Source organism: Chenopodium quinoa, unplaced genomic scaffold (assembly GCF_001683475.1).
Source record: "Chenopodium quinoa cultivar QQ74 unplaced genomic scaffold, ASM168347v1, whole genome shotgun sequence".
Taxonomy (NCBI): Eukaryota; Viridiplantae; Streptophyta; class Magnoliopsida; order Caryophyllales; family Amaranthaceae; genus Chenopodium; species Chenopodium quinoa.
In genome coordinates this window covers 689,636-703,166 of record NW_018744560.1, presented here as the reverse complement: position 1 = coordinate 703,166, position 13,531 = coordinate 689,636, and the positions used below count along the sequence as shown (strand labels likewise).

The 13,531-nt window shown below is 35.4% G+C and overlaps 1 protein-coding gene across 1 annotated transcript; it reads right to left on the bottom strand.

Annotated features, from left to right (window-relative positions):
• Positions 1-3,322: 3,322 nt before the first annotated feature.
• Positions 3,323-4,334, bottom strand: LOC110699070 (putative germin-like protein 2-1). Its single transcript, XM_021876564.1, has 2 exons — positions 4,116-4,334; positions 3,323-3,995 (listed from the first exon to the last, which is right to left on the bottom strand). Exons 1-2 carry the CDS (start codon positions 4,237-4,239, stop codon positions 3,448-3,450), a joined length of 672 nt encoding a protein of 223 aa, XP_021732256.1. The 5' UTR covers positions 4,240-4,334; the 3' UTR covers positions 3,323-3,447.
• Between the last annotated feature and the right edge of the window lie 9,197 nt (positions 4,335-13,531).

The following is a 13,531-nucleotide window of genomic DNA, read 5'->3' as shown; positions in this document are numbered from 1 at the left end:
TATGGTTATAACATTTACATGGGATCTTATTAGATTTGTTTATGTTTTTCTCTTTTTAACTAAAACCAAATTAAATTGCGGAGTATTAGTGGCCAAAATTTTCCATTGAAAAGTGTGAAACTATAAATGCTACAAATTGCGAATATATGCCTGTTTTGCAACTAAAAGAGAAATTTGATAATGGAGAAAGTCTTAACTAAATTACAAAAACCAGTAAACTTTAAGTTATGATGGTCTTATTTCTTTGTCGATTCCTGTTATAGTCATTATCTTTTCTCGTGCTTTTGTAGCATAGTATTCAGAAAATTCCTGTTCTTTAGATGTCAATAAAACTGTAGGTAATAATTGCTAAACAACAACATTGTAGGTGATAATTGTCAAAAATTCTTACTTATAATAACAATCAAGTAGACAGAAGTGAATAATAGTAAAAGAATAAGTTTAGAATGCCTAGGTTGTAGCATGCAACGTGCTATTCTTAAAGGGAAAATGCCCCACTGCACTAGTAGAATGTATTTATGCGCTCCTTTCCCAAGATACACAACCAAAATCTCCGAACCAAATTACACCAATGTTTTGTAATAATTATAGTATTGCTTGATTTTAAATTAATAGAAAATTTTGTGGACTGTTGTTCCTCTACCTTTGGCCAGAACCATTTGCAACAAGCTATAAAAGTGGGTTGGAAAGAGGTTAAGGATGTTGCTACAAAATATGAGATCATGCTCCTTAAATTCTTTCACAACTCTAATATCAAAAGTTACTAGGTTAGTTTCCGTGCCTTGAATGGAAATTTTCAATAATCATTCTTGAACTATCATTATAAATAGTTTTTTAATAAACAAATATAAAATATAGTTGACAAATTTTTGATCAAAATAAAGGATTACCAAAATTTTGTTAGGTATAAAATGTTGTAAAAAATTATAAAGCTTATGTTAAGAATGTGTTTCTTACGGCTATATAAATATTTGTTAAAATATATCAAATCTTTTTTATTTTAAGTTTTTATATTATATAAGTTTAGGGAATTATTTTTGTATAAGATCTGTCTCTGTAATAGAATTTTTTTATTCAGCCAAAAAAAAAAAAAAACTCGGAACACACCAGGAAATGACACGTGTCATTGCTGGCGTGTCTTTTAGTATATAGTTATCGATTGATTGTTAAGTTATTCATTGATTTTTGGAGCAATTAACAACTTAAGCAAAACCCCAAATATCCAACAGCTAAGTTAAAAGAGCATCTAAAGTTTATAAAAATAAACTAGATTAGACTCGTGCTGCACGATTTAAATAATTTTGTTATTATGCATATGAAATAATTTTGTTATTATGCATGCAAAATTAATTTTATCATTTGTGTAAAAATGAGAAGCTTTTTTTTTATTATTAAAAAATGTATAGTTTAGATTAAAATAATAATTGTTTAAAAAATAATAATGATTGTTTAATAATAATAATAATAATAATAATAGTAGTAGTAGTAATAATAATAATAATAATAATAATAATAATAATAATAATAATAATAATAATAATAATTGTGTAAAAAGGTCAGTCTCTAGTCTTCTGGTCTTCAGGCTACGCTTCTTCGCGATTCTGGTATTGTTGGTCCGGGACCAGCCTTTTATGGTACTCTAAGTCTTTTTAACAGGACTGTGGAGACTGACCTTTTGAGTAACCCTAGTGAGATCGCTGCCCCCAGACTCATGAAAAAATTGGCAGATATATATTTCACGAAAGTCACTGCATCTGCGGATTCCACTTTCTCCTTATCTCCGCGTCAGGTTGCCTTATGGAAGTCTCAATAGGGGGATCACTCTTCGGCCTGGTTGCGGACGGTCCCGATATCGGGTTTGGGTCAAACTATGAATGGTAAGACTTACCGTAGTGTTCTTTATTTGCTATCGATTGGGTGTTATTATATTTGTTCTCCATTTCAACACCGTGTTCTGCTTGCTCAAGGGTTTTTGATGGAGATATTTATGGGGATCATGCAATGTCTTGTGCTGGGATGGTAGGTATTAAGCATCGACACAACGTTGTTCGTGACACCCTTGTTGATATTTGTTTTCGGTCCGAGAATTCTGCTCGAAAGGAGGTTAACGTTGGGTTGACTGGAGGGAACGACGGGGCGCTACGACTAGCAGATGTGTTGCTTTATTCCTGGGATAGAGGTCGTGATGTATGTGTCGACTTGACGGGGTCTTCACCTTTGACACAATCGGGGTTGTCTAACTTCGTTCCTTGTCGTGTTGTGTCGGCGGCGGCTCAGCGGAAGCGGGAAAAATATGGGGCACGTTGCAGGGCTATTGGCTATGGTTTTCTTCCTTTCTCTTTTTCTTCGTAAGGGGAATTAGAGAAGGATGCTATTGCGTTGCTGAAGCGAATTCAGACGTTCGCTAAGACTTAGGATATTGGTGCCCGTGCAGCTGCTCACATCTTCAGTAGGATCGGGATCGCTATAGCTAGAGGGGTGGGGGCCCACATTGTATCTCGGTTCCCTACCAATTTCTTGTAAATTGATTGAATTTGTAGGTTTTAATAATAATAATAATAATAATAATAATAATAATAATAATAATAATAATAATAATAATAATAATAATAATAATGACATCATCAATAGAAATGGAGGAGAACATTTTAATGTGAGGATGACACGTAGGATAATTTAAAAGATGATGATGTCAACAATGTTTTGTTTTAATAATTGTTAATAGATTTATCTTCAAATTTTAAATTATAAAAAGAAAATAGAATTTGCTTTTTCTTCCAACACATGCATTCCTCATACTAGTAAGTTTTTGTAACTCTTAAATAAATTTAATTCACTGTAATTTATTGTGGACCATTAATATTAAGATCACTATGTTTAATAAAGATTATGTTAAAAAAAAGCCCGTGTGATATAATAATGATTATAACTTTTTTTTTTTTGAGAAAATAAAGGTTATAACTTATAAGAGACTAAGTTGAAAATAAAGTCATTATGTTTAAGTTACGTCAAGTGGCAAATGTGTACCTCAAACCAAGCTCGCACAAGTTTTAATAAAAATCACTATGTTACAAGGATATTTTCTGAGATACAGGAAGCATTTAAGGTTCTCATAAGATGTGTGGGAGGTCTGAAGAGTTTAAGCAACATCAGTAGTAAGCACCTTGACGTTGCATAAGAAACTGGGATTATTGGAGTTTAGGGAACAGAAGATATAAGACTAAAGGCACAACAAACATATGATTCAATTGCTTTCTTTTCCATGGCTAATATTGAAAAGACATTGTATACATTATAATTCAATAAAAATTTTTTACACCGTATAAAGAAGTTATTCAATTATTGTTGCAAATTAAAAACAAATAAACAATGTTATTAGAAAATCTAAACATCTGCAAACATAATGAAATCACTTTGCACTACATAGTTGTGCCTGTTCTCAGTCAGTTAGAACTTGGACTGAATGTACTTGATGACATTAGCATCAAGCTGAAAGGCCTTGGAAAGAACATCAACCGAGATAGGTGCTTCAGACCCAAAAACAGCGTTCCCAACAGTGACCACACCTGGGTTCTGGCTACTCAAAGCAGAAAGGGCAAAAGCAGGAGTTTTGCCAACATTGAGCTGAAAGTGAACGAGACCTTGTGGGAAAACAAAGACGTCTCCCTTTTTGAGAACCTTGGTAAAGAGCTTGTTTGCACTATTATCCGCTGGGTTAGAGGTAACAAAACCAACATAAATGGTACCCTCCATCACTGTGAAAACCTCAGTGGCACGGGGGTGTGTGTGGGGAGCAACAAGGCCATATGGTGCAAAGTCGAGCCTGGCAAGTGATATGCCAAGGGTGTTGAGTCCTGGCAATTGTGCTGCAGCCACTGGAGTAACTGCTGAGCCTAGCTTATTGTTGGTGTTACCAGGTTTGTCAAGCCCATTGGCGAAGAAATCTTCTGCTGTAACTGCCATTGGATTCTTGCAGAATAGCCCATTTACAAACACTATAGATAATAAATAGCAAAACATAAATCAGTGTTATTGCTTAGAAAAAAAAACAATTAACTCCTACTTAGATACAAATTGGAATAATATTATGCAGTTAAACAGGAATTAAATCTTACATGCATTTTTAGGGTCATTTGTGGCAACACAAAAGTCTTGGAGCTGTGAAGGATCGGTGGCAAAGACTACACTAGATGTTAGAGCTAACAGAGTTAAGTACGCAATGAATCTGTAAGCTGCCATGGTTTTTGATGTCTGATTTATCGTGTAGTTTCTGCTGTAATGAACTTTTATATCTTTTGTATGAGTTCGAGCACTTCTAAGTTTTGATGGTTTCTTGCTCGGGAAAGCACCCTTTTTATAGGTTTAGATGATGGGTTGTTTTGGAGTTGAATTGGTCATATTTTTCCAGAGCACGTAAATTTGTCAGCAAAGATTACCATGTCATGTTAACCAAGTCTAAAGGTAGTTAATTTGTAACATATATTAATCTTTTGAGCAGATATTGACTTGGTATGCCTGCCAATTGATGTGCTCACAAACAATCCTTGGGGTATTTGTTGAAATAAAGCTATGGAATCAGTGTAAGACATTGATACAAATAATATATATTTGAGACTCTTTCTCAGATTAATATTCAGTCCTTTTTTGATAATATATTAATGCTATTTCACTAAGTAATACTGAATATAGCTATGACTTAGCCAAAAGTAGGGATTTTAAATTATTATTATAGAATTTATAGTCAACGAGTGCATTTGACCTCAGTAGCTTGGTGCATACTAGACTTGTCATGTTATGCTAGTTTTTATTTTGGTCTTAAGGAGGGTACATACACCAGTTAAAAATCTCACTCTCAAATCTCTCAATGGGGGATACTTTTTTTTTTTTTTTTGACAAAGTCAATGGGGGATACTTATAACAATGAAAATATGTAGTTTAATTTCATGTAAACATTTCTCATTCAGATTCATATCATTTTTTACCGCGTGCTTAATTAACAGCAATGCAGAAATTTGTGCCAGACTTCTCTATCTGTGGACTGATTGAAATCTCCTATGTTTTATCGCATATTTGCAATAGTTGGTGCAGGAAATATTTGCATGCAACCCTGCACAATGCTGCTGCATAGGATTTATTCAGTAATATTGCTAAGCATGAAGTATCAAATGAGCAAGGCACCAATATAATGACCTTAACTACGAGTTTAAAATAAAGCTGCTACAGAAGCATTAGGTGGTAATTTAAAGTCTAAACCCAATCTTTTTTTAATACCTTCTTAGCAATGAAATCGTTCCCTAAATACGCTGGAGCCAGTGCCACGGACCTACCAAACACGTCGAGCCAATCCAATGCTGCTAACCAGTTTTTCTTTTTACGGAGAAAGGGATTCAGATCACCCTGAACATGCGAATGACCTCTTGGAAGCCAGGAGGTGGGGGACGGGATACAACATCATCAAAATGGAAGAGATCCTTACAGTCAGTATCTCTCAGCCCTAGCCATTTGATATTTACAAAATCAGTATCATAGGCATAGATACTATCATGAAAATCCCTAGTGAAATCCCACCCATAGCAGACGTGCATGTAATCGTGAGGTGTGTCAAGGAAGGTCAGCAGGTCAAGGTGGTGCGGGTCTAAATCAGTGACAGCGACAATGGGAATGTCCGGGTATAATGTCCCAACAAACCCGAGTAAAAAGTAAGAAAGTTTGTCCCAATAAACACGAATAACGAGATATTGAGAGTCACTATTTAAGGAGACCAGATCCTCAAAAATTTCATCACTAGGAGCCAAAAGAATGACAGAGGCAGTGGTTTTGAGATTATGGACAGAGGTGTAAGGTTTTAGTTACTCTAAGCGGAATTTCATGAATCATATTCATACGCACCTATACAGGATCTCATACATATACAAATAAAGATCACATAATAGTTTAGAATTAACCTTTGAAGCATGAATCCTATTAGCAATCTTCTTCTCTACCGGAGATAAAGAGCCTCAATTGTAACTCCTCTAATTGGTCCACCGGATTGAATCAACATTCCACCAATGCTAGTTGGACGCGAAAAACCTTTCGCCTTTCTTGGAGTTGAGTACCAATTTTAGAGAGAAAGTATTGAGAGAAAACTTACGTTGTTTTCAGAAAACTGAATACTGTGTATTTTAATTATCCCTAACTAATTAATATATAATCATATTATTATTAAATAGGTTAGGGTTTTCTCTCCCCTTTCCCTTTTTGGCAGGTCACCCTAAGGCCCACTTTGGGCTTCGGGTTTCTTTATTGATCCAATCCTATGTGTGACCTTGCAGGATCCGTTTAGGCGGGCTTCGGGTTTGTTACTTACTAAACCAAAGTTCTATAGCATTCTCTAACAAGACGTATAGACGACCCAAATAAATGAATTACTATCTCCATAATACGATCCATAATTATATTAAGTAATTGCACTAAAGTCGAGGACACATTTCCTTCAATCTCCCACTTGTCCGAGACAAGTATGCAATATTCAAATTCCTTAAGTCTCTTAGTGTCTAATTTGATAGTATGATCACATCTCTATGTTATCCATACTAGCGTTCAAATTATTTCTTGAAATCTGAGTTTGAATTGCTGAGCAAATGATCATCTTATGATCCATTTGAGCACGGCCATGCATTTTCAATTCTTACTCTTCAAGAGGCCAACACCCATCCTATCTAACATAGGAGGACCTATTCAATCTTGTGGCAACCAAAACTCCCACTCAACTTTTAGCACAACTCGAATGTCGCCTTTATAGTCCCCTTTTACGGCATGACGTTTGACAACATCAAAGTTACACTAATCATTGAATTGAGTAGTGTTCCACTCATGTCTAAGGAATCCGCTAATATAATTTGCGAAGTTTTAGAACTTCTAAGTAGGTATGTTCGATCATGTATCGACTATACATATACATATGATTGACTAAACATCTCCATGTTTTCATAGCCCATGAAACGGCACTATCAATCAATCTTATATGCTAATCCTTTTACTGAGTCATTTATGTCCAAATTAACAACTCAGATTAGGAACTTAAATATTTTATGAATTCAGTTCACTTATGGGGTTTCATTCATCAAATCACGTATTTTACAAGCCCATTAAATTCAATAAATATGTTGGACATTTTATTTAACACTAAACCAAAATTAAATAAGATGAAAAATTTCATACCATATAAACATAAAACATGAAAATCATGTCTTTAAATTGTAACAAGTTTCATTAAACAAAAACAATTTAAAGTCATTCTAACACTTGCTTCAACCCTATAGCCCTAGTGTGACGCTCATGCTTGGGTTGAGGGAGAGGTTTAGTGAGTGGATCAGCAACATTCTCATCCATGTGAACTTTGCAGATCTTGACATCATTCCTGTCTACAATCTCGAGAGTGAGGTAATATTTCCTCATTACATGCTTGGATTTGTCGTTTGATCTTGGTTCTTTTGCTTGCGCAATAGCTCCATTATTATCACAAAACAGCTCAATTCCTTCTAGAACACTAGGTAAGATGCCTAGCTCTGTTAGGAACTTCTTTATCCAAACAGCTTCCTTAGCTGCTTCTACCGCCGCTAAATACTCTGATTCTGTCGTAGAATCTGCTACAGTGTCTTGCTTTGAACTCTTCCAGCTCACTGCTGCTCCATTCAGACAAAAGATGTACCCTGATTGCGAGCGGTAATCATCTCTGTCGGTCTGGAAACTTGCATCAGTATAACCTTTAACAACCCACTCATCTACTCCTCCATAGACCAAAAACATTCCTTTAGTTCTTCTCAAGTACTTTAGGATGTTCTTAGCCGCAGTCCAGTGTGCTTCACCTGGATTTGCTTGGAATCTGCTACATAAGCTCAAAGCAAATGCAACATCTGGTCGAGTGCATATCATGGCATACATGATAGAACCTATAGCCGAGGCGTAAGGTATGATACTCATCCGCTTCAACTCATCAGGCTCCGATGGGCACTGACTCTTGCTAAGTGAAATGCCATGTGACATGGGAATGAATCCTCTCTTAGAGTTTTCCATGTTGAACCTTGCGAGAACCTTATCAATATAAGTCTCTTGGCTCAGCCCAAGCATCCTTCGAGACCTATCTCTATGGATTTTGATTCCCAAAATGTACTCAGCTTCTCCAAGGTCTTTCATGGAAAAACAACTTCTCAACCATTCTTTGACTGATTCAAGCATTGGTATGTCATTTCCTATGAGTATTATGTCATCTACATACAAAACCAAGAAGACTAAGCTACTCCCACCAAATTTCTTGTAGACACAATATTCTTCTTCACTCTTGAGAAAACCAAACTCTTTGATTGCCTCATCAAATCAAAGATTCCAGCTCCGAGACGCTTGCTTCAATCCATAAATGGATCTTTGAAGCTTGCAAACTCTTTTGGGATTTTATGGATCCTCAAAACCCTCACGTTGTGTCATGTACACATCCTCCATCAAGAACCCATTCAAGAAGGCGGTTTTGACATCCATCTGCCAAATTTCATAATTGTAATGTGCAGCAATCGCCAAAAGTATCCGAATTGACTTAATCTTTGCCACTGGAGAAAAGGTTTCATCATAGTCTATACCATGTATTTATTTAAATCCTTTTGCAACCAGTATTGCTTTATAGATATAGACATTTCCATTCTTGTCTGTTTTTATTTTGAACACCCACTTGCATCCAATAGGTTTGACCCCATCAGGCAAGTCGACTAGGGTCCAAACTTGGTTCTCAGACATGGAGTCCATTTCAGATTTCATGGCCTTAAGCCATTTCTCAGATTCTGGGCTCGTCAAAGCTTGTTTGTAGGTAGTAGGTTCAGAATTTTCCAAAATCAATATTTTAGAGTCTTTTGTTAACAGGAAATCAACCAACTGCTTGTTTGGGATCCTTGTTCTACTCGACCTACGTGGGGCTTGAGCATCAATAGAAATATTCTCTTCAACCTCTTGAAGATTTTTGCATGAATTAGATTCAAGTGGGACGATAGGAGTTTCGCTTAATGAATCAGCTCGCTCCGACACTTGACCTGTCATAGCAGAGTCATGCGCCCTCGCCTCTGACGTGGTTTGATCCACATCCATTTGTTGCTCATCTCGAATTTCTTCTAGAACTATTTTACTCCCACTTGTCTTTCTGGAAATAAACTCCTTTTCAAGAAAGACACCATCACGAGCAACAAACACTTTGTTCTGTTGACGGTTATAGAAGTAGTAACCCCTTGTCTCTTTTGGGTATCCCACAAAGAGACAATTATCTGATTTGGGTGCAAGTTTGTCCGACAGTAAACGGTTTTACATAGACCTCACAACCCCAGATTTTAAGAAAAGATAAGTTTGGAACTTTTCCATTCCACATCTCATATGGAGTCTTTTCTACAGCCTTTGACGGGCTTCTATTTAGTGTGTGTGCAGCTGTTTCTAGAGCATATCCCCCAAAAGAAATTGGAAGATCAGCAAGACTCATCATTGATCGAACCATATCCAGTAAAGTTTGATTTCTCCTTTCAGACACACCGTTTAACTATGGCATCCCTGGTGGAGTCAATTGTGAAACTATTCCACAATCCTATAGATGATTATCGAATTCTTGGGTCAAATATTCTCCACCACGATCGGATCGTAATGCTTTTATTGTTTTACCAATTGATTCTGTACTTCATTTTGGAATTCTTTGAACTTTTCAAATGATTCCGATTTATGCTTCATTAAGTAGATATACCCATATCGACTTAAATCATCAGTAAAAGTGACGAAGTAACTAAACCCACCTCTTGCCTTTGAACTCATAGGCCCACAAACATCTGTATGTATAAGTGCCAATAAATCATTGGCTCTTTCACCCTTTCCAGTAAAAGGTGACTTTGTCATTTTCCCCAACAAGCATGATTCACATACATCAAATGATTCATAATCGAATGACGTCGGGATTCCATCCTTTGCGCTTTTGGTTTATATGACCCATCCGGCAATGCCATAGATATGTTGGGTTTAAATCATTCGACTTTTGTTTCTTGTCATTTATGTTATAGAATTGTACTGTCCTATCAAGTACATATAAGCCATTAATCAATTTTTCACTAGCATAGAATATGTTATTGTAAGAAATAGAACATTTGTTCTTAATCTCAAAACAAAAACCTTCATGATCCAAAAAAGAAACAGAAATAATGTTCTTAGTAATTGACGGAACGAAATAACAATTATTAAGTTCTAAAATTAATCCAGACGGTAAATGTAGACTATAACTTCCGACGGTAAGTGCAGCAACTCTTGCTCCATTTCCGACGCAAAGCTCCACCTCGCCTTTTGCTAGTTTTCTACTTCTTTTTAGTCCCTGCACATTATTAACTATGTGAGAACCACAACCATTATCAAATACCCATAAAGAAGTAGAAGTGAAATTAACTTCTATAACATAAATACCTGAAGTAGAAGCACCTGACTTCTTGTCCTCCAAGTACTTGGGGCAGTTTCTCTTCCAGTGACCTATCTTTTCATTGTAGAAAAATTTGCTTTCAACAGCAATTTTTGGTTTAGCTGTCTGCTTAGGCTTTTCAGAAACTTTGACAACTTGCTTGTCTTTGTTTTTCTTGCCTGCCCCCTTCTTTTTGAAACCCTTTCCCTTTTGAACCATCAAAACCTCTTTCTTTGGTTCTTTGGGAATGTTCCTTTCAGCATTGAAAAGCATCCCATATCATGCAATTGAGTCAAAGTCTTTTCAGACTCATTCATGTTGAAAGTCATCCTAAACTGATTAAAGCTGTCAGGCAATGAATGAAGAATGATATCAGTAGCCAACTGTTGGCTATAAGGGAATCCAAGACGTTCCATGCTTTCAAAAGATCCATCATTTTGAAAGCATGTTGGCGAACAGATTCACCATTTTCCATCCTGCATTCCAAAATCTCCTTGTTAATCTCATATCTCTCAATCCTGGCCTGTTTCTGAAACATGGCCTTAAGCTCTTACATAATGGTGTATGCATCTTTGGTCTCAAACCTTCTTTGGAGGTCCATTTCCATAGCCGCCACCATCAACAAAGTGATTGGAGTAGACCTATCATTAGCCTGCTTAGCACGACGTTTATCAGCATCAGATGATTCATCAGTCACTACTGGAAGTGGGTTTTCTAAGACATCCTCTCTACCCTCCGACTTTAAAAGAAGTCTTAGGGTCCTTTCCCAATTGATGAAGTTTTCTCCGTTCAGCCTATCCTTCTCAAGGAAGGGACGGATGCTAAAAATCGAGTTGTTGTTGTTATTAGTCATGATTTCTAAAGACAGAAAAAGGCAAAGTTCAATTTTATGTTTATAAAAGCACCTAAAACAATATTTTATAGGTTACTTAGCACTCTATTCAATTTTAATGTCCCAATTTGAATAAGTGATTCCAAGATCCTATCAATATGCAACGTTAAGCAGACGGAGGCCTTTTCTTAAAATTACATTTTCAAGGTAAGTAAACTCTTTACTAATTACAACATTTGTAATTCTTGGTTGGTTAGAAAAACATCTCATGCTTAACTGTCCCTTTGCTTCAAAATCCAAAACGCTTTTGATGATTTTGTTGAGGTTAACCAAATTAAGTGTGCAAAATTCGCAATTTCACCTCACCTCCCAAATTAATAACAATACCCTGCGGATGCATGACCTATTACTATTAATTAAAGGTCAATAAGTACTTTATATTTGGAAAAGCAAACCTCAATATTTGCGGGACCTAAGTTTATTATGTCATTATTAATTAGTGAACTCTAGCGCATTGATAACATACATACAATAAACTTATATGCATTTTAAGAATAATAATAAAATGCAAAATTAAATATGAGCTAGTATGGCCCCTAATTCTAAGAACTAAGCCTGAATGGGCACCTCCTTGGACTCTTCATGGATCTCCATCCACCTTCATCATGGGCCTTCTCATCTGGGCTCTTCTTTGGATTAATTAAGAATTTAAATAATTAAACTAATTCCTAATTAAATAAAATTACAAAAATACTTAACGATACGTAGATCGTATTTAAATTACAAAAATACATAACGATACGCAAATCGTATTTATAATTTAAATCTAGGGCCATACTGGTCATTTATAGCAATAATATATCATATATATATAAATGCCACATAATAATATCACATATTATACTTACCAATAATCAAAATATCAAATATTCTTAATTATGGTAAGTGGATAAATCAATTAATTAGGAAATCTTAGAATATAAATCATATTTGATAAGCTGGAATCCTAACCACTTAAAAGATTTTATCCTAAAATTAAGCTAACTAACTAATTTCAATTAGATTTAAAAATCAAATTATGTAATTATCTTATAATCAAGTTAAAACAACCTTAATTGGAATTTCTCAATATCCCCTTAAAATCAGTTTTTCAATATTATCCAAAATAAATAAATCAGATTTTTTTTAATTTTTTTTTATTTTTATCAAGATTTTTTTTTTAAATGAAAAACAGAGCTGACGTGACTGAGCTTGCTGCCCATCAACCACGTCACAGCCGCTGCAGCAGCCAGGCCGGAGCCCATCCAGCTGGCGCTGCAGCCAGGCAACCGCCTAGCCACAGCACACCAATCAGCTCGAGCAGAGCTGAAACCGTGCAACAGTTGCACGTTCAGCTCTGCTCCTGCCCACACCGTCCCCTGCTGCCATCCGCCCCTGATTACCACCGGAGCAGCCACCGTGGCTGCTCCCCTTCAATCACCTTAATTTTTTTTTTTTGTTTTTGTTTTTGTTTTTGAGTTAAATTAATTTTACAACTTTTGCAAAATTAATTTTGGTGATCTAATTATAATTAAACACAAACTCCTTTATGTATAATTTCAGAAAAATTAATCAAAATCTCCATTTTAATTAATTTAGGGTTTTTCATATAAAATAATTCCCAATTCACATAAAACCAATTTTACATGAATTAATTAATCATATCTAAACAATTTTAAATATGAAAAATAGATTATATTATATGAATTTAACAGTTAAAATCGAAAATTAGGGTTCATAACCGTCAAATTCGAAATTTTGGGGCTTTAGGGTTCTTAAAAAAAAAAGGGGTTAGAAGCTATTTGAGCAATTAAATTCACAATTTAATAAATTCCAATCAATTAAAATCATATTTTAATAAGGTTATTTTAATCCATAATTCAATTCCTCCACTTAATCGAATTAAAATTAGCCTAATTCACACATCAAAATAATCATATTATTGTGACCAGTAAATTATATGCTAGGGGCTAACTGATACTATTGTAGGGTTTTAGGTACTCTAAGCGGAATTTCATGAATCACATTCATACGCACCTAAACAGGATCTCATGCATATACAAATAAAGATCACATAATAGTTTAGAATTAACCTTTGAAGCGTGAATCCTCTTAGCATTCTTCTTCTCTACTGGAGATAAAGAGCCTCAATTGTAACTCCTCTAATTGGTCCACCGGATTGAATCAACACTCCACCAATGCTAGTTGGACGG

Bases quoted from the DNA above. Each gene is read 5' to 3' on its own strand.
- LOC110699070 (XM_021876564.1), bottom strand. From the start codon at position 4,239: ATGGCAGCTTACAGATTCATTGCGTACTTAACTCTGTTAGCTCTAACA. The intron at 3,996-4,115 runs GTAAGATTTAAT...TATTATCTATAG, and splicing joins AAATGACCCTAAAAATGCAT to TGTTTGTAAATGGGCTATTC.